This window comes from Acomys minous, assembly GCF_964271855.1.
Source record: "Acomys minous genome assembly, chromosome: 10".
Taxonomy (NCBI): Eukaryota; Metazoa; Chordata; class Mammalia; order Rodentia; family Muridae; genus Acomys; species Acomys minous.
Genome location: NC_140491.1, coordinates 25,063,809 through 25,089,552, shown reverse-complemented (window position 1 = coordinate 25,089,552; position 25,744 = coordinate 25,063,809). Strand labels below are relative to the sequence as shown.

At 45.7% G+C, this 25,744-nt stretch overlaps 2 protein-coding genes across 11 annotated transcripts in view; both read right to left on the bottom strand.

The window, feature by feature from the left end:
• Positions 1–702: 702 nt before the first annotated feature.
• On the bottom strand, positions 703–3,892 carry LOC311606343 (fibroblast growth factor-binding protein 1-like). The gene is made up of 2 exons (XM_084797629.1): positions 3,735–3,892; positions 703–1,797 (listed from the first exon to the last, which is right to left on the bottom strand). Exon 2 carries the CDS (start codon positions 1,775–1,777, stop codon positions 1,043–1,045), a length of 735 nt encoding a protein of 244 aa, XP_084653755.1. The 5' UTR covers positions 1,778–1,797; positions 3,735–3,892; the 3' UTR covers positions 703–1,042.
• Positions 3,893–16,175: 12,283 nt separating this feature from the next.
• PROM1 (prominin 1) overlaps positions 16,176–25,744 on the bottom strand; it is a gene marked incomplete at its 3' end in the record, with an annotated part of 98,722 nt that continues 89,153 nt past the window's right edge. For 7 of the 10 annotated variants that reach the window (XM_084798294.1, XM_084798291.1, XM_084798298.1 and 4 more), the window contains 6 exons: positions 24,579–24,671; positions 22,169–22,284; positions 21,631–21,654; positions 21,148–21,216; positions 17,751–17,790; positions 16,176–17,039 (listed from right to left, as the gene is read on the bottom strand). In XM_084798294.1, the coding sequence (XP_084654420.1) occupies positions 17,775–17,790; positions 21,148–21,216; positions 21,631–21,654; positions 22,169–22,284; positions 24,579–24,671 (318 nt within the window). Of the gene's footprint in view, positions 17,040–17,750; positions 17,791–21,147; positions 21,217–21,630; positions 21,655–22,164; positions 22,285–24,578; positions 24,672–25,744 lie in introns of those variants that run through there. The other 3 variants (XM_084798299.1, XM_084798300.1, XM_084798292.1) reach the window with 3 other exon arrangements.

Here is a 25,744-nt window from a genome sequence, read left to right as displayed (position 1 = left end):
GCTGCACTCACCTCCTTCTGTCACAGTTGTTGTCACAGGACACTGCTTACCCGGCCTCTGTCCCCAGTGGGCTCCTTAAGGACAATTCTACATATGGCGATAGGCATGGAGAAATCTGACTTGACTCCTCCAGCCTTGTTCTCAGTAGCTCTACTTCCTGGGTCCTGAGGTTAGTGAGATGGCTCAGTGGTGGGAAAAAAAGACTGGTTCCCAAGGCAGACAGGCCTGTGTTTCGCCTTTGGGACTTGTGCAAAAATGAAAACAATCATATTAGGTGTTCTCTGACATTCACACACACACACACCATGGCATGCATGTGCTCTTACACACACACACACACACACACACACACACACACACACACACACACACACTAACAATAACAACAATAACAAAATTCATTTAAAATATCCCTGGTTCCAAGGAATTACTGCCTCTTTTACCATCTGTGACATCTTGGCAAGTCACCATGATACCATGGTGTCCCACCTGAAAACATATCCTGATGGTAATATTTCAATGAACATCAAACAATACAGGACAGTGGATACTGAGAAAATATGGGATGGACTATCTCAGGAGAGGACTTTGGGTGGAGGAACCTTACATATTTCACCTACTCACATCTGGAAGGTTGTTAACAATGGAACTACAATTCTTTTCAGAACAAGAAGTATAGAAAGCAAACAGTGGTTGGCGGTATTTCTGAGAATGCATAGAACTTTATTATCCTGGTAAATACAGCCAAAAATTCCATGCATGGAAATTATCACTTGGACTTATCCACTTTATGCACCTAGGTTTGTGGTCCACAGAAGAATACGCTGAGGTCGAGAGTCTCCGAAAAGCACATCCGAGGATGTGAAGAAACAAAGCAAATTCTAAAACACAAAACCGAAACTTACAAAATCTGTTTAAATAGTTCATTTTGTTCCCTTAGCATAAATGTTTGTATCTTGAGGGAAACTCGGGGAGTCGCCAGCCGACAGTGGGGGCTCTGACACCACCTGTCTCAGGCTGCCCCCCCCACCCTCTGACTTCATTAGCATGATGTGGCCTGTAACATGCTGAGGAAGAAAGTGCAGAGGGAGCTCCAAGATTCCCCGCAGAACTCCAGGGCGGTCTTCCTCTGCATGAGCATATCTGGGTCCTCCAGACACTCTGGATCTTCGATGTCTACGGCCTGGGTCACAGCTGGATGGGGAGCCATGTCCTCCTTGACCTTGTTTGGCCCCATGGAGGAAGCCTCCTGATCCTTGCTGTGCTCCTCTTCTTTCTCCTTCCTGGGCTGCAGGTTCCCATGTGCATTGGGGTTTACCAGCTTGAGGTTAGACTCTGGAAATTTCTCTCTGCACACCCTGGTCTTCAGAACACTCCGGGAGTTCCCACAGATACTTTTCTGTTTGCGCAGCGTGCGGATAATTTGCTTCCAGTAGATCTGGTCTCTGTTGTGTTTAAGGCAGCCGGTTGGATCCCCAGCATAAACACAGGAAAACTCCTGGCTGGCCTGAGTGCACTGCACCTTCAGGTTGATGCCGAGCTCCTCCTCAGACACAGCCCATTTGCAGGTGGCTTGGTCTTTGGTGACAAACTTGCCATGGGTCACAGATTTGGATGTCCTACTTCTCTGCTTATTCTGGGCCTTATCCGAAGAGGCAGACATCCCTTCCTCTGCTGTGCTATGTGGTGCATGCTTGGCTCTCTTTCTGACCTTTTCTGAGAGCACCTGAGCAGCCAGGAGAAGGAAGGAGAGCAGGACAAGGCTGTGGATTCTCATGGCGTCAGCTGGGTGGACACCTGTTTGACAAAGGCAGGCGAGTGAGTGGCAGCATCCAATGGTGCGTGGCTGCAGGCTGCCTCCCTCCATGCTGACACTGGCTTGCCCACATGAAGGTCTGCCGAGCCGCCTGCTTGCTCTCATTTCCACTTAAAGTTACAACTCCTTACCTTCCCTGGCTGCATAAGCCCACAGACCTCCTTCATTCGTTCCGTTTCTCGATTTCTCAGCCTTTCATCTATTCACACAACAAGCACTGTGTACCCACTACACAGAGAAGTCCTGAATGTGTTCCCACAGTGAGTGAGAAAGCCTCATGCTTACTAGAGTTTACGAGGCACAATCAGAGGACTTTCAATAGCATCAACTAGGGACTTTCTCCCCTCTCAGCCCTCAGTTTAATCTTGGAATGGCCAATCTTCCCCTCTATAAATTGTTGAATAAAATAACCACTGATCCCTTTTCTAGCTCCAGAGAGAGCTGGGCTTGTCCCACACAATCTACGCGGGGACCAATGATCACCTGTTTCATGACATGGAGGTGTCATGAAAAGATATGTTGACTCAGAACTGAACATGCACAGGGTTGGGTGTGGCTGTGGGAATAGAGAAGGAAATTCATGAGGAAGAGCCCCAGGAAGATAAGAAGGTGAGGGAGGCCATTGAACCTGATAGGGCCAAGTAAAACAGGGCAGAGAGGGATGAGTCTCAGATTGTGCAGCCGGCAAGACTGAAGTAAGGATCATGGCTGAGTGCAGAGGCCCAGGGCCAGGCATACAGGAAATATTTACGCAATGCTTTTTTTTTTTTTCAAACAAAAATAAGACAACTTTCAACGGTGTATTAAGCAACACAGTTTTTATGAGGTAGGAAAGCAAACTCTAGGTAAAGACAGAGGAGAAGCCCGAGATTATTTGCCTTCTACTAGGTGTTGAGCAGTGCATTTGATTCACACTCCCCCCTCTTAATCCACAAAAGAATCTTACACAGAGCCTTTAACCTAACACCTCCAGGTAAGCACTGGGACAGCCAGGGTTCAGATGCTAAGCAAGTTGCCCCCGGGTGATGTGGGAAACCAGAGTGTGTCTCCCTATTCGTCTTTATGACTCCCTTCTTGCTTTTCACCTTTATTCTGCTCTTCAGAAAATAGCAATTAAAAAAGGAGAGAGGAGTAGGGGAGAGGAGAGAGGGGGAAGAGGAGGGGACTGGGAGAGGGTCAGGGAGGGGGCTACAAATGGGATATAAAGTGAATAAAGAAAGAAAGGGAGAAAGGAGAAAGGAAGAGAGAGAGAGAAAGAAAGAAAGAAAGAAAGAAAGAAAGAAAGAAAGAAAGAAAGAAAAAGGAAGGAAGAAAATAATAAAGCAATGAATTGTATAAAGTTTAGTACGCATCAAACATGATCATTAGACAGTTCATATAATCTATGCTTTTAAAATATAGAGAATTTTTGTCTGAAAAGTAGGAAAAGCCCAGGAAATGGCCACAAACTCATTTCTGCCTACCTGTAGGGCTGGAGAGGAAAAAAAAGACCTCCGAGAATTTGGGCTAAAGCTTGGCTGAGACAGGAGGCTTGATAAGGCAGGGACAGACCTGTTTCTCACGGCATGGTCATGTAGCTTTCATGTCCCCATAATGTGCTCTAGACCCAAAGAGACCCAGGGACTCAGAAGTAGGATGGGTAAAGCAACTTTTGAGAACATGGCTCTGAGGATAGAGGGACTTGCCATTTAGGCATGTTGACCTGAGTTCAGTGCCCGGACCCTGTGTGTAAAGGGCAGAGGCTTGAGAACCAGCTTTTGTGTGTTATCCTCTGCCCTCAGCAAATAAGCCTCCACCCCTGAAATCACAATACAACAATAATAGTAATAACAATATATATATATATATATATATATATATATATATATATATATATATATATATATATATATGAAATGTTTAAGAGAACCAGGCTCACCTTTCTGTGACTATGGAGATCCAGGTGTGTCCAGGAGTGCAGGCTCAGTCCTCACAGCTGGGGTGCAGGCTGGACTATTTATACAGGAGCCCAAGCCGGCTGGGTTTTCTTTACAACTCACATACTTGCAGAGCTTTATTCATAACTCCTCCCAGCCACACCCCCTCAGAGTGCGCCAGTTCCTGGAGGGAAAGTGCTGGGTGGAATCCAGGTAGCAGGGCTTTGCATTTGCCCTGAGCCTTCTCTGCCTTGGAAGCCCTTCCTCTTCCGCCTAGTGGACGTGATGGAAACGCAAAGATGAGGCAAAGGAAAAGGACCATTCCATTTCATTGTAACTGCCAAGCCCTGAGCCCAGCTCCTCCAGTGCCTTTTTCACTATTTCTCCAGCGTTGCTTCCCATTTGATAGATGGAGAAATTCGCACTTGGCAATAGGAAAATTGGTCCCAGGGATGCTCACAGAACTCGTAAAGGTGGATCTCAAGTTTAAACCCGGGACTCCCAACGTCTGCAGTTTGGTCTCTTCCCACCTGGCTGCCCCCAGTGAATAATTGGAGAATGAGTGACTGAAGTTGTTGAGTTCCTGGCTGCTCGGAACAAGCCGGATTTACTGTGTAGGAAGATGAATCTGTGGGCCCCAAGGGGCTGGGGAAGAGATAATCTTTCATAAATGGAATTTCATTAAAAAAATGATTTGCCTTCAGGTAATGAGAGGAAGCTCACACAGGTGATCATCTTGTTAGTTAGAGGCAGCCTATCACTCCAGCTGTATCTAGGTACGGAATCTTGGCCACCGGGTGCACTGAATTGTGCGACTCTCTGACCTCTCCAGTCTCCTTCTCCACTTCCTACTTGTTCACGTGGTGCACGCTGTGTGTGTAATGTCAGCAGCCCACTGCAGGCAGCCCACTGGAGTCTTTCCTGGAGCCGAGCTGCTTAGATTTCCTAATGCGAGTCTTAAGCTCTTTTCTTTGAAGACAGACATTTGTGTTATCACACAGTAGGCATTTTGAGAGCAGATGTGGTGTTTCACATGAGATTGGAGATCCATTATTGATTAAGCTCTTTGTCAGAGAGTTTAAGTAACAAATGCAGTTTGGCTTTTGGGAGCGTTGAGCAATGAACACAGAATCTCACTGATGGATGGTAGTTGCATGCCGGTGAAGGCTGGGCACTGACTGTCTCTCTCATCCAGGCTGGTCACCGTGAGAGGATAGCAAGTTCAAAGCTGGTTTTATTCACATGCATGCTACGCATAACTCCTTGACAGGTGGTGCTTGTCCCTCTAGTGCGCCCACCAGAGATTGTGTGAGTGGCTGGCTGTGTTTGGGCTTTAAGGTGAGTTTTATTTAAGGGCAACACTATCAAGGCATGCTAGCCCCAAAATCAATCCACTTCTTTCAAAGTGTCCTCATGAACAGAAAAAGAAGATGCTGAGTTGCTGCATTAAAGCAAAATCATTCTGTTGGTCGGATCTGTAAGCTGAAACCTTCCCCAGTGTCCACGGAAAAAGGGGGGCAGCTATATAAGCAGTAGAATCCAATGGGTACAGTGAACAGGTACTCAGCTTGGAGCTCTGAGGAGAATGTGCACTCCAAGGTTTAATTCTCAGGTTTCTGGGTCTCTATTTAGCAAATCGGAAAGCACCTGCTGCTAAAGTCGCTTTTTTTTTTTTTAGAGCATCAAGAGAGAGAGCATTGCTGCTACAGCTGCGAGTGAGAAAGCATACCGAGAAGCTCCTACATTCCTCTGCTTGTAGGAGAAGGAACTTTCCAAAGCGTTTAATATTAACTCTTTCTGTTAGGCCTGTTCAATTGTTTCAGATTTGGAATCAATCTAAAAAAAAAAAATAACTCTTACTTTATTTTAGACCAAATCAAGAATTTATTAGGATTTTTTTTTAGGTTACAATACCAGGATACTAATTTTAAATGGAACAACTTAGCTTTTTTCTTCTTATGTAATAGTTATTTCCAACATTTCTTTCTAGAAAAGTTTTTGTGGTAGTGGAGGTAGTTGGGGAGGTGGTGGTGGTGGAGATGGTGGTGTGGGTTGTTTGTTAGTTTTTGCTCTTTTATGATCAATTTTGGCTCAAATTAAGCTTTTTAACCATCTTAGAATTTTTTAAAAGTAAATTATTTTTAACAGCCAAGGTTCCTTAAAGGAGTCTGCATGTTTTAATACTTTTTCACAGCCTACCTCTGCATCTACTTATGTGCACATATGTGCACACATGATCTCATGGCATAAAACACACAGAAATACACGTGTACAACATGCCACCTTATTCTCTTAGCATGGAAGATATTTCTGGGGAGTCTCTTGTTTGAAGTTTTAGCCTTTCAGGTACATGCTACTGAAATCTCTGGTTGCTGGTCTGGAAAGGTAGGAAGGGAGAAGATAAGTGGTCCCATCTGTGGCGAGACTGTCACTGTGTGGGTTGGCATGTGACCACGCTCCTTTACATAAACACCGAAGATGTTTGGGTGAGATGCCCAGAAACAACTGTGAAAAGGCCAGTAAGGGCATAAGGATCCACAGAGCCAAGACACTCCTGTGTAGGATGTCACGTGTGGGATGCCACGTGTGGGACAGGAGAAGAACAATAGGTCCAGATTCTTGTGAGACCACTCTGTCATTGTTTAAATGATTTATATTTAAATAATTCCGTCATTTGTTTAAAGACCACTTAAGAAATGCCTGCTATCTATGGGCTAACAGGAAATGTAATCAAGGCTACCGTAGTCTTTGTCCTCAAGGAAGTGGTGGGCAATACGAGGGTAGGTGCCCATCAGATGATAGTACAGAGGTTAATTGCCAGGTTGGAGGGACGCCTGGGGTTCTCCAGGTTGGGACAGCTTTCCTAGCCAAAGCAGAGAAGAATTTCATAATTTCTTAGGAGCCTGCAGAGACAAGTGGGGCCTGTGGGTGGAAGTGGTTTTTGTTGTGTAGAAACTATCCCAGGCAAGCTGAAATATTAGGTTCTCAAGGCAATGCCAATGCGAGATTGATTTGATCTGGCAGGTTCGGCCCAGACCTGGCTCTTGGGTTCTGATAGTTTTCATGTCACATTGGAAAGTCCTGGGGTCATACAGTCTGGGGCTGTCATCTTGAATGATGAGCATCTGCGTGAGTACAGTGTCCTCTGAGGTGCCCTGCACAAGAGAACCCTTTAGAATCCATGTCTGTCTTAGCATTTGTAAAGGGTCTCCTCAGTATGTTTGCACACTTATTGATTGGATTATTTATTTCTTGGTGTTTATACTTTTGAGTTCCTTATATTTATATATTTTGTATTTTAATCCCTTGTGAGATGGATCGGTGGCAAAGATTTTCTCCTATTTTGCAGGGTGTCTCCTTTCTCTCTCTCTCTCTCTCTCTCTCTCTCTCTCTCTCTCTCTCTCTCTCTGTCTCTGTTTGTTTTTATTGTCATTGTTGTTTGTTTGTTCTTTGAGACAGGGTTTCTCTGTGTAGCCTTAGCTGTCCTGAACTCAGACTGTAGACCAGGCTCACCTCAAACTCACAGAGGTCCACCTGCCTCAAAAAAAAAAAAAAAAAAGCACAGGCATCAATAAATATCCTGTTTATATGTCTAAAATGAGTATGTCCATAAATCTCCATGGAGGAGGATGTTATTAAGAGGCTGACCTAGAGGAAGATGGAAACAGTTAAGACAGTTTAAGGTAATATACAATGACTAAACTGGTGAGGACCCTGTGTGGCTGGAGGGTTATATTGTATCCTGGAGGTGGAAGCCAAATGGCACTGAGAGGAACATATTAGCGAAATCTTCAAGAGCTGACTGAGTTTTAGAAAGGCAGGGCAGGCGAAGGGGAAGGAGCGGCACATACAGCCTTCCGAGAGCAGCCCCGCCAGACACGCTGCAGTTCTTGTTTTGTTGTTGTTGTTGTTGAAAAGTATTTTAGGTGGTAGGTGGTGAACCTTTTTCTTTCTTTCATTCTTTTTCTTCCTTCCTTCCTCCCTTTTTCCTCTTTTTTCCCTTCCTCCCTCTTTCCATTCATCCCTTCTCCCCCTCTTGTTCTTTCTCTCTTCTTTCCTTCCTTCCTCCCTTTTTTCTTCTTTCTTCCTCCCCTTTCCCCTCACTTCTCTTTCCCTTTCCTCCCTCTCCTTTCCTCTTCCTTCCTTCTTTTCTTTTCCTTTCTCCCTCTTTCCATCCCTTCCTCCCTTATCCCTCCTTCTTCCTCCTTCTTTTCCTTCCTTCTTTCCTTTATTTTTTCTTCCTTCTTTCTCCCTTTCCCCTCACTTCTCTTTCCCTTTTTGCCCTCTTTCTTCCTTCCCCCTCCATCCTTCCCTCCCTCCCTTCCTTCTCTCTTCCTTCTTTAAAAGGTTTTTTATTTATTATAATTTATTCAGATGATATTTCAAATGTTATCCCCTTGCTTTTGCTCTTATCTTCCTGTTTCCACCCTCCCTCTCTCTTCCACCCTCTTCCTCTCCCCTAGACCTCTGACAGTGGGGGGGACCCTCCTTCCCCACATCTAACCACAGCTTGTCAGGTCTCATCAGGATAGCCTGCATCCCTGTCCTCTGTGTGCCCACAAGGCTGTCCCGCCAAGAAGCAGTGATCAAATCTTGGGCACCAGAGTTCATTTCAGATGTAGTCCCCACTTTGTCTCCTTTCTACACCACTTTTCCTTTGGATCGGTTACCTGCTAAGCTCCTGGTTGCCCCAGTGGCTGAGGTCTGCCCCAAGTGGGCAAACTTTGCAGCATTCCGATTTAGAAACAATGAAGTTTGCCATGCTGACAAATTGTGACTCAGGAGGCTCCAGGAGTGTTGGCCAGGAGATCAACAGCCTATTCCAAACCGGAAATGCTCTCTGCATGCATCAGAGAGAGCAGGAGAAAACGCTTTCTCAATTGCTTTTGTAGTGAGGTTCTGGGGCGCTTACCTAAGGTTGCAAGGCCTCCTGGGTAAGGGACCAATGGCAGCAGCAGCAGCAGCAGCAGCAAGGCAGGCGGTAACAAAAAGAAGTGCCCTTGGAGCTATCTGTAAGGTTAGGAGTCACAGTTTTCTGTGGGGAGGGTCCTAAGGCAGGCTCCCAGCCACCAGGAATGAAATAGGGAATGTCTCCAGAGGGTAGCAGTGTCAGGGGCCCCCAGTGACTGCGGAAGGAAGACCCTCATTTGCCAAGGACTATTGGCTAGGCAGAGTAAGGGGAGAGTTGTTCAAATAGAGAATTCTGCTCCAGGCCGGATAAGCAGCTCCGGAGCCTTCTATGGGACCTCTGTTGGTGCCCTCAAAGCACACTGAGAGGAACCACTCCTTGCCACTGCTTGCCAGTTAGCCCTAGAAACCTCTTCACCTCACATCCAACAGGATGCCTTCTCAACCATCTGTTGGACTCACTCCCCAAAGTATTGCCTGTGCGAGACAAGAATCAGCAGTCCTCCTCGGGGCCAACAAGGGGGAGATAAAGCAGTTTCTGTCTGTCCATGTCCCAGACACACTCCCCAGGGAGAACTTGCAGATGCCTAAAGTCAGCGACAAGCAAGAGCAGCTAGAAGCTGGCGCTGGAACACTGAGCCACCCTGGTGGCCAACAGTCAGCTCAGTGTGCCTGCAGTATTTTGTGAGGTTGACTGAGTGGTACCACAGAGAGGCTAATACCATGAAAATATGGCTTCAACGAGAGGTGGTCTGTGACGTGACTCCAGGAGGACTCAGGGGTATACTGTAAGGTGGATGCGAACTAAAACTCCATTGATCATTTGACCTCTGTTAGCATCTGCTTTGACTGGGAGGTGGTGGTGGTGGTGGTGGTGGTGGTGGTGGTGGGGCACAGTGGCATTTGGAATGTTCTGGATCACTGTCAGCTCAGACCCTGTACCTAGCGATCCCTGAGAGGATTGGTTATATATGTCCTTTTCCTACATGCAGTTACTCTGTAAAAGCCTGTAAGTTCCCTTGGGTATGGATGGAAGAAAGAGCAACAGTCACAGTCATAGGGGAGGGGAATAGGGTGAAAGTGGGAGGGAGGGAGGAATGGGAGGATAAAAGGGATTGAAATAAATTAAAAAAAAAAAAGAAAAGAAAGAGCAACGGATAAACGTCCACAAGCTTCTGCTCTGGGTCCCAGGCAAAGCCAGTGACTCCTCAGGTCACTTGGGAGGTTGGCTGGAGTACCAAGTACACTCACGTGTGTATTTATACCGCCTGATGGAGAAAGATCCAGCCTCTCCTTCACTCAAAGACTCTGACTATAAATTGGCACATGCCTGGGAGTCAGTTATGGTGTCCACAACTGTATGCTTTTTTATTCTTAAAATTACACTTCTGTTCATTTGACCTGAGCTTTGTTGATTATATAGATAAAGAATTTGGTGGCCTCCCCATTCCTTTTCCCTCCTAAAATCACCATGAGCTAGTCAACATCGTAGGTCATGGGGTCAGCTGCTTCCGACGGCTGCGTTGCCCCTGCTGTCCTTTGTGGTCTTGCCTTCCAGACTTGCCTTCAATGACTGGGTGCTGCCTGCTGGCCTCTATTTCCCCGGGATGCAATTATCCCCATTTCGACTCTTGGTTTCATTTGTGCTGCTGTGGCAAAATGCCGAGACAAAATACAACCTAAGAGAGAGGGGATATAGTCCACCACAGTCACAATTCACAGTGGCAGAAACTCAGGGGAGCTGGTCAGATTGTATCCATAATCAACAACAGAGAGCCAAGAATGCGAGCGTGCGTGCGTGTGTGCGTGTGTGCGCACGCGTGCGTGCCTGTACTCCTCAGGCGTGCCATGCTCCACTCTGTTTTTCCTGTTTCGCACAGTCCAGGACCCCAGCCTATTCAACGGTGCCCTCATATTCAGGGTAACTATTTTCACATCAGTTATAACACTGCTAAGGAAATCTCTCATGGGCATCCCCACAGGCCAACCCAACCGAGAAAATTCCTCTATGAGACTCCATTTCCAGGGGTGGTGTACACTGTGTAAAGTTGACAATCAAAATGAACCACCACACCTGCTAACTGCAGACAGCTGCCCTTGAGCCTGGAATCCTTTAAGGATACCCATGGGAGCGGAGTGCATCTGGTAAGTGGAGTAATATGGATTGGGGTCAGTACATCACTATTAGACTAGGTATAGCAATCTATCCACTAACGCAATGAGTCCAAAAATGGGCTTCTGGTGTTTTCCCTAGAGACTGAAATATCCTTTCAGGACTGATGGTGGCTGTCTAAGGGTAAGGACCCCTCTACTTGCTCCTTATGCCTGGAAAATAGAACCGCTGGTGCTCTGCTGCCATCTGGTGGCTGCCACTGGAATATGGGTGTGTATGTGGAGCAGGGTCAAAGTTGCTTTCTGTGAGTGTTAGATGCTGAGGACCTTCGGAAGAACAGACAGTGTTCTTATCCTCTGAGCCATCTCTCCAGCCTTAGTTCTTGATATTTTCAAACTCTAATTTCTAAGGTGGAAATAGAGACATAACAGCTTCAGAGAAACCCCCAAATCCAATGCTGTTGGAGGAGCAGCCACCTGACTTCTTGCATGCCCCGGGATGATGTCAGATGTAAGATGTACAGGTGGAAAGTGCCATTCAAAGGGATGCTTTTTGTTAATCAAATGTGAACATGCGGGGGACCATAGATCTGAATATATTTGCAATGGACACACTGCAAAGCCTTTCATGCTTGTGCTCCACTTAGCTCTTTCATGCAAAGTAGCCACAGTCAAACCACAGTTGATGCTCTTTATCTCCAGTGCCTCGAACCTTCCTTTAGACAGAACAATAGTTGTTAAGAAAGTCAATAGTGGTGCTGGAGAGATGGCTCAGAGCACTGGGTGTCCTTCCTAAGGTCCTGAGTTCAATTCCCAGAAACCATATGGTGGGTCACAATCATCTATAATGAGATCTGGTAGCCTCTTGCAGCGTGCAGGTAGAATACTATGTGCATAATAAATAACTATATATATTTAAAATATCAACAGCTGCCCCAGTGCCTAAGCAAAAGTTCAAATAGAAATTGAATTGCTTAACAGGAGAAGGAGGTACTTAAATGCTCAAATTCTATCACACCAACAAATATTTACTGAGTGCTTACACATGTCCAGACAGGTGTGGATTATGTGACAAGCCCTTCCACCTGTGAAGTGACAGAGTGGATTGTTGAGTCATGTCAGTTAATGTGATAAATGAAGAAACCCCACGTTCTGGGGGCTTAACAGACTAACAGCTTCCGTCTCACATGGACTCCAAAATGAATGTTTCTAACCCAAGAGGACAGTGAACCTTCACCAAACACATCTGTTGTCAGTAGCAACTAACGAGACTTTGTGACAATGATTGGGTTTATTTGCACAGCTTAGTTATGCCATTGAGGATCAAAGGTCATTTTCCGTGTGCCTCCCAAACCTGTCTAATCATCCTTTTCCCCAAACGTTGAAGCATTCCTATTTATTATGGAAGGATGGGTGAAGAAATGCAACAGCCATTCTATTGAGTGTTACCCACTCATAGGCTCCACCAAAGGACAGGCATCAGACTCCTCAGAGTAATGGCTGTCTTATACAAAAGCACACAGGTGACATCATAGAGGACCCAGACATTTGGGAATGCAAAGGGCCCTTGGACAGAGAATCAGAGATTGGTTCCTGAGAGAGTAAAGGGTGCAGTTCACCTGAAAGAGCCACCTCCAATACAGGAAGCCTTGAACTGGTTCAGACTAATCAGGAAGAAGAGATAAGAAGACACACCTTGGGCAGATACTGTTTTGATTTCTGGCATCAAATTAGCTACAAAATCAGCCTAATTTATCTGAGGGCCTGGCAATGGACGAATTAGATACAGTTCAACAGGCCTCTCCTCTGTTGGCCTGTTTTTTTAAAAAATCTATTTTATTGGGCTCTTAATTTCTACTACCCTTATCCACGCCAAACCCTTCCAACACTCCAACACCAGAAGATTAGTGGGGAGAGATGTTGAGATCAGAATTCCTATTGATTAGGGGTATTGAGTTCCTTGGGGCTAGTCCAAACTTTGCCCCATCAGAATATCTCCAATTTCTTATCATCTCTTTTCTCTTGATAACCACCCAAACCAGCAGTAACGTCAACAGGAGAAACAGCTGTGCCTCCTCTTGGAGCTCTGGTCTTTTCATACCCTCTCTAGAGTCCCCATAATTTAAAAAAATAGAGATCTTTATTTTTATTTTATATGGATTGGTGTTTGTCTGCATGAATGTTTGGGTGAAGATGTCAGACACCCCTGGAACTGGAGCTATACACAGTTGTGAGCTGCCCTGTGGGTGCTGGGAATTGAACCGGGGTCCTCTGGAAGAGCAGCCAGTGTTCTTAACCACTAAGCTACCTCTCCTACCCTAGAGTCCCCCAGAACTAAACTACATTCATCTGGCACAATCACACCCCTGCCAGAGCACATATGAGGCAAACAGTCCGCTGCTATGAACAATCTGAAGCAGCCTCATATCCCACAGCTGGGATTAAAAGAACAACATGTTTCCATAACACCACTGGGTTTTTATAGGACACCAAACTTCTCAGTACACTCCTCAGTTTTCCCCTTGGGTGCCACAGACTCCGAGGATCCATGTGAATTTCAGGTCTGTGCAACAGCTGTACCGAGCGGAGCCTCTGGCCCTGGTACAGCACCTGCCTTCAGTTGCCCGTTGAGAGTTACTTTGCTGCCTTGGAGCACAGCCAGCCCAGGAAACCTGCTGGGGCACAGCTGAGCACTCACAGATGCAGTCTCCAGTGGACCTCTAGTTATCTTTTCACCCAGACATCTCCATCCCATGCTGGGCCATCAGATGGTAAAGACAGGGCAGGAAATGTCAGCAGATTTCTCATATTACATAGCAAAGGAACCTTCCAGAAAGACAAGTCTCTGACATTGCCAGCTCTGAGAAACTGCTAGCACAGGCTGGTGTGGCACTTATGTACCCTGAGTTAGACATTTGCCATTTTCTCTTGTTTTAAATCCTGTCGTAGTTTTGATCTGTACTTCCCCAATTGTTGTTTGTTGAATATCTGTTATTTGCCTATTTCCCATTTGTAGACCTTCTTTGGAGAAACAGATTTCCAAGAACTTGCTTAATTTTTGAAACTGGTAGTTTCCTTGCCAAGCTTAAGAAATTGAAGATATTGTTGCATTATCAGGTAGACAATTCAAAAGCAGTTGTATTTTTGCTGTGTCACATCAGTGCCCCTTGGAATATGAAGTTTTAAAATCTGGGGGCAGTTTCTCGGCCTTGACTGTATGAAAATCACTGGTGGGGATTCAGATTCTACCTGCTCAGGACCCACGCCTGACCAATCACATTCTGATGTCTGGGGCGGAGCCCAAGCTGCAGTCCAGGCTTAGGGGAAATTCTCCCTAAGCACTTGCCTAGTAACACTGGGGTCAGGCTTTTTGGGTTAGCTAGAGACATTCAAGTTTAGAGTAATGAATTGTTATGTGTTCTTAGACTAAGACAAAACCAAACTCAGGGGAATGAGTCATATTTTTGTTGATGCTGAGTAACATTTAATTTCTTGTCCTTTCTAATTTTATTAATCTTATTTTGGGCATAGAGATCTGTTCCCTCTAAACTTGCACCTCTACTGTTTTGGCCATGTGCTACTTTGGTACCACGCCTGTGCTGGGTTGAATATGGTCTATGCAGCATTCATGTCTGCCCAGCTCCTGGGAATGTGACTTTGAAAACAGAGTGTTTACATATGGGATGAAATTAAGGTAGAGTCATTATGATTAGGATGGGCCTTATTCCAGTAACTAGAGTTCTTATAAGAGGAAAATGTGGGCGTGCAGAGGAAAACTCCATGTGAGAACCGAGACAGCACCACAGAATGACGTGTCTAGAAGTCCAAACCACCAAAGGCTGTCAGTGTCAAGAAACTGGGAAGGAAATGACACGGGGGTGTAGTGGATGTAAAGATGTTTTTGTTTTGATCCCAAGTGTGGGATGTAAGACAGGCTTGTGTAAGGGTGTGTGTGTGTGTGTGTGTGGTTTTTTTTTTTTTTTCTGCTGAAAACAGACTTGTGAGAGAAGAGGTGATGTTTCTCCACTGAAAAAGGAACCGCCTCTTTCAGGGGCATGGTCTTTGCCAACTGATAAACATCCTAGTAGGGACTCTGAGAGGAGATATATATGAGCCCAAAACAAGTGGCAGGGCTTTTTGGTCTTGGCTGTTCATCACTCCACTTCGAGATGCTCCTAGAGAGAACCTCTCTAGTGAACACTTCAGGGTTCTGGGTTCTGGCTGCTGCTCCGGGTTCCAGCAGCTGCAGTTGCACTCACTTTCATAGAATTGCTGGGACTACTGTTCAACAGGTCTGCTGGAATCCTGCCGACTACACCAGTAACTGAGTCTAAAAAGGTCTACTTCTCCTGTTCCCATTAACCTCTTTTCTCTCCTCTCTAGGGTAGGTGGGTTGGAAGGGAGGTACAGGCATTAAAAACCCCCCAACCCAAGTAAGTCTGAAAAAGTTCAAAGCCTAGACACGGGGGGCTTTGTCGGGTCCCCAGGAGGAAGCTACCCCTGTGGCACCCGGAGTTTGGACCTCTTGCCTCCAGGGCTGGAAGAGAACAGGTTTTGTTGTTTGAAGCCACTTGGTTGTACAGTTCATTAAGGCAAGTGTAAGAAAACAATGCTGTAACTTAATGGATAGTTGTGACGTCAGGGTAGCACGCGTTCTCCCTTCTTCCCTCCTCTCACTGCCTGACTTCCTCCCTCCTCCCCGCCCCGCCCCCCGCCCCCCACCCCCCGCCCCCGTATTCTTCTCTCCCTTCCTCCTTCTTTCACCCATCCCTCCCTGGAACTCTCTAGACCACGCTGGTTCCCACGTACAGTGAACCTTCTGCCTCTGCGGCCCCCGTGCTGAGATTACAGGTGCACATTCGCGTTCCAGACCAAGCTGCCACGCTTCCACATCCATTACCTTCTGTCCACTGCTCCTTCCAGGGCTTTCTCTAACAAGCCTGTGTCTCTGTGCGACTAAGGGTGACACACTCCTGCTCAGAAGGCTCACCTGGAAGTCAATCAGCATCTAAATGTCTAAACTTTCATGGGAGGGAGTCTCACTTAGTAAAAGGGAAGCTGAGTCATTCTTGGCCTAAGGTGCTGAGTGAGGACGCAGGGTGCCGGCGCTCCATCAGCTCTCGAATGGTGGGTGCTTTAAGCCTGGAGAGTTGTGGGATAAATGCGTAATAAGAGCTTCATCACAGGTACAGTGCCACACTCGGGCCACACTTCCCAAGCTTGAAATGAATCCGGGCTGCGATCTCAATGGAAGGCCTGCTGTAAAAACCACTCCTTTTAACTGCGGGACATGCTCACTTTGACCTGACCAGCTTTTCCTCGCTGCTCACTTTTGGAAGCGTCACAGCCAACAATATTGACCCACCACAAGTGCAAACTGACTTTACGCTTCCGTGTATTTTAAAGGACCAACCGGCAAAGGCTCCATCCGTCCATGCTTTATTTCAAATCTCAGAACCATGACAGGAGCTCCTCCTGCACATCACTTTAGATTCTCACAGGGGATCAGATGACACTGAACTTAGTGCCCATCCTGACAAATCAGAGGGTGCCACTAAACTGTGAACCGGGACTGGTGTCTGCGGAGACCATTCCGCTTCCGGCTGAGCCATGTTTCCTTCTCTCAAAGTCCCTCTTTTCCAGATTTGCTAGTGGCGTCAAGGGGCAGATCTGCAGCAAGCAGGCGGAAGTCCACGGGGAAGGACATGCCTGCCGCAGGGTTACACACTTTAGTGCACGACCGTTCCTTTCTGCAGCACCACTAAGCCAACCCCACCCCAGCAGCAACGTCATTAAGAAGAAAAAAAATCTAGAGTACTCATTTGTTTAAAAAACTGACTGTGGTAAAAGGGTATATATACAATTTATATATACAAAATACATCGTTTCTGTAAACTGGTTTGTGTTTAGCACACTCCACATATGGAAGTAAATTAGGTACCCAGCTGTGACATCGTAATAGCTGGCTTACAGATAAATGCATCCTGGGGTGGGGGTGGGGGGACAAGCACGCTCATAGGTTTTAGTGTCTAAATAGGAATTCAGTGTAAAAAAAAAAAAACAGAACAGGGGAGAATCACTCTTGAACAGCGATGCACACGTGGATTATAAGCATGAGTGTTCATTCCTGACAAAGCACTACCCCAAGACCACTGGTGCCGTGTCCTCAGTGCCCGCCCGAGTCTCCACATCTGCCACCGTGGTTCCTTCTGCACTTGGAAACTTCTAGAAGACTCAGAAACTATCCGAAGTCTGGGATGCCTTCCATCACTTTGAATGTCTAGATGCTGAAATGGAAATCAAACACAATTTTAGAAACTGGCTTTGAGTTACAAATGAAAGCAAGAATACAGAACCCTAAAAGGTTCTGCCAAGGGCTCAGGAACTACAGAAGATATAAATATATTCAAGAGGCAGGCGGATTGCCTTGTGTACAGCAATTCATAGTTTGGAATTTAGTTTCTAACATAGGTTATTTTTACTACATTAAAAAAAACTCTCTAATTTTAGCTGGATGTGGTAGTGCATGCCTTTATTTCAAGCATTTGGAAGGCAGAGGCAGGTGGATCTCTGTGAATTCAAGGCTAGTCTGGTCTACAAAGTAAGTTCCAGGACAGCCAGGGCTACATACAGAGAAACCTTGTCTTGAAAAAACCAACCAACCAACCAAACAAACAAACAAAAACAAAAAACAAAAGAAAGAAAAAGAAAAAAGAAAAGAAAGAAAAAGAAAAAGAACCCCCTAAAACCATCAAATTTTACACCCTATACATCCAGATATAATCACTGTGCATGTGTGTGTATCCATGTATATCTACACGCACATATTATCTAATCATGTAGTATAACTGGATCCCATGTAATTCAAAGTATGTTATAAAACCTATATACTTATTTAGATTTTTCACTTATTATGTTAGAATTACCCATGTTCTGGTGTTTTAAAAACTAAAAACAATAGTCCTATAAACTCATTTATATGAAAGCACTAAACTTACCTCAAGCAGTTTCAAACTCAGTTGTCAGTATCGAGATGGGCTAAAAACAAAAACAAAACAGAGAACTGTAGCACTCTGGGTTGGAGCAGCCGATCCCATCACCTCTGCTGGATGTGACTACAGTCACAGATGAACACAGACAAAACCCCAAAAAGTTTACCAAGGAAGAAGAATGCCAATAAAGCAGATTCTTCTGGCATCTATCTGTACTGCATTTGAAAGGAGCGAGACACTAGGAACATGTGTGTGGTAAGGGTCGCCACCAACATGCGTGCTGCACATTGGAGTAGCAGAGACCAGATGGTGGCAGGTTGGCCACAGATGGCTTTCTGAAGCTTGACTCTAGGACCAGGAGGCAGAGACCACCCAGATCATCACACAGCAGAAGGGCCTCCAGGTGCCTTCTGTACGACCTGCGCAGATGGAGCTGGTGCGGGCTGGGACACTGTAGCTGGACTAGCACTTCCCCCGTATCAAATGTGCTTTTCTTTGGGCAGGAGAAACATGGACAGGTGGGCCCTTCCTGCTTTTCCCAAAGCATCTGCAAGCACGCTGCACAAAGGATGCCCTTCTTTAGCTCAATGACAAGGCATAAGTCTGAAGACATATTTCACAGAAACAGTACAGTATATTTGTTAGCCATAGAAGGGAAAACATCAAGCAGGGTGTAGTGGCTACTGTCCATAATCCAGACCTTGGGAACCTGACATGGAACAATTGCACATGTCCCAGGCCAGTCTGGAGTACAGAATGTGAGTCTGTAGAGAAAGGACACAAACTGCTGATTCCAGCTGAGCACTTCCTGAGACGGTGATTTGATGGGATTTAGAGTCGGTAAGAAAACAACCTATGCCCACGTGTGCGATGGATTTTCTAGATCAGGGTAATTGAGGTGGGAAGACCTGCCCTACGTGCAGATGCCACCTTGGCACAGGCTAAGGGTCCCCTAACTAAATAAAAAAGGAGAAAGAAAGCAAGCCAAACACTAGCATTCATGTTGTCTGCTTCCTCACTGTGGAAGCGGACTCCACACTACTTTCCACAGTGTGACCAGAAGCCTCGCGTTCCTGTCACCACGGCTTACCGCCCATACCTTGGAATTTTGAGACAAAAGAAGTCCTCCCTTCTGTAAGTTACTTTTGTCATATAGTTTATTCCAACAAATAAACTTCCCCAGAGGAAACGACCTCTTCTTGAGGCTGACTGCTTAGGAGGCAGAATGAACCCAACGAAGAACTCCCACACTCCCTGCACTGCACCCCTATACCCTCTTCTAAGATGGGCTGGTCACCAGCTGTGGGGCCATCTGCAGAAGGCCCTTCCACCAGAGCCCCCACAGCACAGCTTTTTGCCAAGCTACTCCACCTGAGAGGCCTTGACCAGATCTCACAACCGAGGGAGGTGAGCTCCCAAGGCTGCATTTGGCTCATGAGGGTAACTTCTGACACACCTTGCTTGCTCCAGAGCTCCCCACAGCTGAGATGAGGCTATGTCAGGCCCTCCTGGACCTCTTCTTCCTTTCACAACTATGGATTCTCATAAACACCTTGAGTCCCAAATTCCATCTCAGCATCTCTGTCAGAGACCCAACTGGCCGCACCTTCCCGGCCAAGCACGCCTCTCTCCAGCACCCTCTAAACAGCCAGTCCTGCTCAAGAGCGGGCATCTGGAGATGTCCCAAGCAGGAGACAAGCACCAGAAGTCGGTTTTACACACCCAGCAAATCCTTGCAGAACTGATGTTGGGGTGTCGTTGGTAGTAAAGAGCTCGCCTCTGACCTGGAAAATCTCAGTTGAGAAATGTGAGACACCCTCCAAGCTCGCCATGACAGGAAGAGGGAGGCTAGCATGGAGTTCCGGGTGTACCTAGCACTGTCTACGTGCCCTGGACCAAACCTGGTAAGCTGATACTTGTCTTAAAGCAACGCACAACACAGCCGAGTTCAGCACATTATCAGGAAAAAAAAATGGATTTTTATCCCCCGCCCTTCAGAACCTTACTGCTCCCCTCCCCCATCATCAGTTCTTTATGGCCTGAACATCTGCGTAACTCCAGTTTCATCAATAAACATTCCAATCACCTGGAAGATGGTACCAGCGAGTGGGGTCTGGCGGGGCAGAGAAAGGGAGACACTTTGGGGAAGTGATTAGGATGTGAACTCCAAAGAACTCACAGACCATCACAATGTGAAGACATAGTTGAAGAGGCGCCATGTATGAGAACTCTGCCGCAGCAGATACAGTATCTAGGGGGCATCTTGATCTCCCATTCCCTAACCTATAGACCCATGGGAAGGAAATTTCTGCTCTTTATAAGCTACACTGCTTATACTGTCTTGTTATAGCAATGCAGCCATTAAAATGATATCTCTCCCAGTATATGGCAATTGAAAAAAAAAGGGGGGGTCTGAAGCTTTTTAGAATGTCCCAAGTAGTAAGCTGGGGGTGGGGGACCCTTTACCCTTCTGAAAGGAGACATTTTACTAACTTTCTTGTTCTGTTCCTCTTGAAATCTGACATGGATGGGAGGGACATCTGCTGTTTCCAGGCAACACTGCTTAAGATAAGGATGCCCATGACTAGAAGGCGGAGTCCTGTGTGGAAACATCTGGTGAGAAGCCCACAATGGGGACTTCCCTGAATGTGGGATCTGTCCTTTTAAGTGGAAATGTCCCCTGTGGAGCATGGGGCGTCTTTGACAAGCAGGATTTCCCATGCACCAGTGTTCCACTCATTGTTTTGCAACTGGGGTGGGGAGAGCATCCCCTGGGGAGCTGAGCATGGCTTGGAGCCAACTGTGTAGACATGGGGAGGACCACACTTCTCCGCAGAAAAGCTACCCGTGATGGACGACATGTCTGTCTGAAATTTTAGTGCAATGCAACGGAATTCATTTGGCAGGTAATACTCAGACTTATCCGGCGAATCCAGACCCACAGGAAGCCCCTTAACTCCAGGGAATATAAAAGGGCAAGGGTTTGGGAGAAAAAATTTTGAGTTCATTTTCTGGTTGATTACAGATAATTTGCTAGGGAGAAAGAACGAAGGAAGGGAAGGCAGGAGGAAGGGAGGGAGGGAAGGAGGAGGAGAAGGAGGGAGAGGAAGGCTAAGGTGCACACATGCTTGTAACCCGTTAGGATCTAGAGTCACTCATAGCATTTTACGATGGCATTCAGTCTAGATGCTACTCAGTTCCGTTGCTGAGAAATCCACTGAAATTTTATACACATGGCATCATGGAATGCTATGCAGAGCGTGACTAGAGCTAGCCAGTGACAGCGCAGTTCGTGCAGAGAGAAGAAAGGGGCATCAAGAGCATGCAGAAGACTTGGTGTCAGGTCTAGGAGAGACAGAAAGGCTCACCACAGGCTAGGCATGCACCTCAGGCTTTGTTTTACCTTGTCATAACAGGGTTGTGAACACCATATAAATGATCTTTATGATAACCATTACTACCGTTTTCCAAACTGCAACAAAAATAAATACACCAGAAACACCAAGTTACCCCTAGGATGAGATTATTTATGTTACAGATCACAAAGACAATGCAAAGGCTACAAAACGCACGTTGCAAATTGTTAAGTCTGCAAAGAAGGTTTGAGGGAGTATTCAGTTTACAGCTTCCCCCTTTCAAAAGCACAGAGGAAAACCATGGCTTTATAGATCAATGCATGTAATATATAAAATGCCCATTCACTCAACAAGCCGGTGATAAGCACCTTCTCTGCGCCAACCCTCTTTCTACGAGGTATCGTGATTCCTCTCTCCCCAGATGCATCTGTTGCTCTTACATCACATTAATAATAGAACGAAAGGTCTACCATGTAATAGAAACCTCCCCCATCCCACCTGTGAAGGTAGTTTTGTAAAAAAGGGCTTACTTTTTCATGGGTACAGTCTCAACACTACAAAATATAAAAAGGGGAGATAGGGTTATTTACTTGTTTCGTCACTACTAAGGCCCACGATCTACAGTCCCCTCCCAGTGTTTCCACTGCAGCAGTGAGTGCTGACAGTTCCGATTCCAGAGACGACAAGAGAAGATGACAAGTGAAAAAGAAACATGCGCGTTCACCAGACACAGAGCAAAGGGCAGTGGCAGAGCCAGCGAAAAGTAGTAAAGGACAGTTGTCACAAAGTGAAATGCCACATCCCCGAGACAGACGAGCTGGAACAAGAAGAAGACTGGTTAAGGAAGCTGAGACTAAAGAAGAAGAATAAGAACCATAAGATGGGCTAAAAACAAACAAAACCGAGTGCACCAGAAAGAAAAACAACAACAACAACAAAATACAGTTGAAAAGGGACAATCCAGTACTTAAGCAGAGGTAAGTTTGTTCTCGGGAGAACTTGACCTTGGTGGCTTTACGAGGACAGTGTCACATAGAAATGCCCGGCCCTCCAGAAGCCCACACTCACTCATCATATATGTCCTCTGAATCCATCCTGCGATAGTACTTGGCGAGCTTGACAGCAATGATTACAGCAGGAAGTAAGAGCGCCGTGGCTTTTCCGATGCCGAACCAGAACAAATTCTGGGAATTGAAACAACAACAAGAGGTCAGGAGAATTCAATGCATAAAGTTAGATGATGGGAAAGAACATCTGCCCGTGGGGTCATTCTTTGTGCAATTTTTAAAAAGTTTTTTATTTTGTTCGCAGAATGAATTGTGAACACAACAGGAAGCAGCCACCAAGTAGTGTGCAGTACATTATTGCAACCCAGTGAACCTTTCTTACAGTCAAGCAGATCCTAAGATTGTTGTCTATTCTGTAAAAGAGGAACAGAAGCATCCGGTGGCAGCAGTAAGATTTGGTCTAAGACGGTCAAAAAGCACCCAATCAATCACACACCACACCGCATGGTGGATCTTTGGTGGACAGGCTGTCTAACCAAGACAACTGTCAGCCCGAAGGCCAAGTGCCTTTCTGCATAGTTCAATGCTAAAATGGTTAGGTGGCTTTTCTGATTTTGTTCTACATCTGATTAGTTAAGGTAATGGCGCGTGCCTGTAATCCCAGCACTCGGGAGGCAGAGGCAGGAGGATCTCTGTGAGTTCGAGGCCAGCCTGGTCTACAAAGGGAGTCTAGGACAGTCAGGACTACACAGAGAAACCCTGTCTCAAAACAAACAAACAAACAAACAAACAAACAAAAAAGATAATGGCATCCGTATCCTATAACCCAGAGGATAGACTCATCTTATACCAGGGTCTCAAAAAAAAAAAAAAATACACTCTTTAAACTCTGATAACAGGCTAAATTTAACTATGTTTTCTCAAAAAGCAATGTCTACATGCTGGTTGTTTTTTTTTTTTAAAGCTTATTGCCAATATTTATAAATGAGGTCTCACACTTAATCCTGGAGTATGCCTTCTTGGAAATGGGAGGGGGAGCTGGGGAGAAGGGCCAATCAAAACCAAAGATGTGTGAAAAAGCCACAAGGAGACCTCATATTTATTTGGTCATTCAAATTCAAAAAAATATTTTTAAGAGTTTGAAATGGGAGTCCCCTGCATGGGTAGATAAAGCTACTCTCAAAATCCATAAGTTACCAATTAAATTTCAGTGCCAGAGCTGGTCTACCTTCCTGTGAGCTATTGGTCAGAGAAGTTCCTGAGACCCCTAAGGCAATACAGGTAACTGCCACTGCCATTGTGTGCCAACCAGACCAAATGGTAAGACTCCATGACCGAAGATACCACGTACCCTTCTTATAGCACACAGAGAAATCAGGCTGGAACCAGACTAGAAGCTTCCTCTCTGCTAACTCTCATAGTGCCAGAAGATGCTGTGTAGGCTGCCATGGCTCGTGTGCAGCATTATCTGTGGGCCAGGGAAGATGCACCCAATAAGTGCAGGGGAGGCAACTCTGTGGTAGGGGTAACCAACCTATTTCTAACTGGATTTAAAGTTGGCTTTGTGGGAGATTATTCCTATCTGGCACTGTAAATTTAGTCGAAGACTGTGCCTAGGAGATTGTAGGCCCTAATGAGGAAGCAACTGCTGTAGTGGTGGTCAATGAACATGATGTGCTCATAAAATTACCTTCCAAATAGTTACATTTATGCTCATTGTCACTGCTGTCAGTTTTTGTCAGAGAGGCTTCTTTATAAGGGAAGAGCGGTAACTGCAGATCGTCGTAATTGGTCAGAATCACAGTGTGACTTTTGAATGTCTGATTACAACTGCTGCATCTGCATTGCCCCTGGCAAGGGTCAGGAAATATCACAGAGGAAAGCATATACAGAATGGAAGAGCTAATGTTTGTGGTGTGCTTTCCATGCACGGCATGGCTGTTGCACTCTTGAGCATATAGCTGCTGCGGTTCCCTGCACCGGGCCTGCACAAGGTTGGGTCTATCAGCATCCTGTCATAGAGAAAGAAGGGCTAATGAAGGCTAAGCCTCCCTGGGAAAATATAGGCAGTTCATGGTTGATGGGAAAAGAAAACAAATTCTTTGGTGGTATACCACTAGGAAGGGTACCCACACTGCTCTAAATAACCCTTAGCCCATTTTCCAGTAAACAACCCTAATGGAAACCATTAGGTCAAAAAAAAAAAAAAAAGCCAAACCAACCAACAACTAACCAAACAAACAAATAAAGACTGGCTGGGAAAGGTGATCAGAGTGATGGTGTGGGAAACGGAAGGATAACGGTGGCATCTCTCTGTCCCCTAATATTCAGAAAAGGAATAGTTTTGTTATGAAGCTGTAAAACACTCTGAACAAGATTGAAACTGTAGGGAACCACCAATAACACAATATTGGGGTGGGGCATCACATTTACTTAATAGGTCTTCTCTTTTTGTAAGATAAAGTTCTCACCAGAGGGTCAGCAACGTAGCCACACAGAATGCCATTAACAGCAGAATCCATTGCAGTGGCCACGGGTTTGCAGGATGTCATCTTCTCTGTGATCTGTGGGATGAGAAACACAGGCAAACATTCACTGAGCCAGACTCACACTACTTCACGTCATAAGTCATGATCCCCTGGCTGGATTCACAAGAGCATCCCCAAATCCCGGAAGCCATGGAGATGACAGCTGCTGAGCACTGAGGAATTGTACAGCTGGTGCAATTGCTTATGTTTATAGCAAGACCTTGATTCCCCTGAGTCACAGTTCTCCTCCTTTGTTGTTAGAATACTAAGCTTCCTCCTACAGAACTGCTAGGAGAACCAGGCCGCACACATGCCCAGCCTAGTGCTGCAGTGGACTGTTATCTGATGACGCAGTGGGCAACAAATGAGAGAAGCTGTCTCAGTCAGGTATAGGTCCTTGGGAACGGGGGTTCTCGAAGCGTCGGCAGGCAAAAGGTAGGCGAGTGACAAACAGAGACAAACCTAGGGGAGTGTCTGCATCTGAGTGTATTTTGCAGGCAAACGAGTCAGGGTCTTAGACACATTTTGAAACGGGGATGTTTTTTCATGGTTATATTTTTTTCCCTACAATTCAAACTACGGGATGCAGTAATAATGTCATCCATCTTGAACAATCATTCATAAATCATTAGATTGGTATCAGTACATATCCCCTTTTTATCAAAGGTCAATGGTCTCTCATTAGGCCAAACATCTGTGAGTCAGGACAGTTTTTTTCCTTAGCTCTTTTGTCACTATCTGGAGTTTTTAAAAACACTTTATTTGTAAGTCATAATATAAGCTATTCACTGGTGACTAATTCTTAGCCATGTTTTTATTAACAAGTGGAACGGAACTTGGTGGTAAACTTGACTGAATGACCCTTGACTTAAAACTACAAGAAGCCATACAGCAAAGGTGAGCAAAGGAGTGAGGGGATTGGAGGGTGGGGAATTCTCTCTCATGGGGAGACCGCCTCACAAAGGTCTTGGCTCCCCTTATTTCCAGATCCAGTATAAGAAATCTTGACAATATAGGACTCCACTTGGCTTGAGCTGTACACCACCTCTTTTTCTTTTCTTTGTAAAGACAGAGTTTCTTGGTGTAGCTGTCCTGGCTGGCCGCGGACC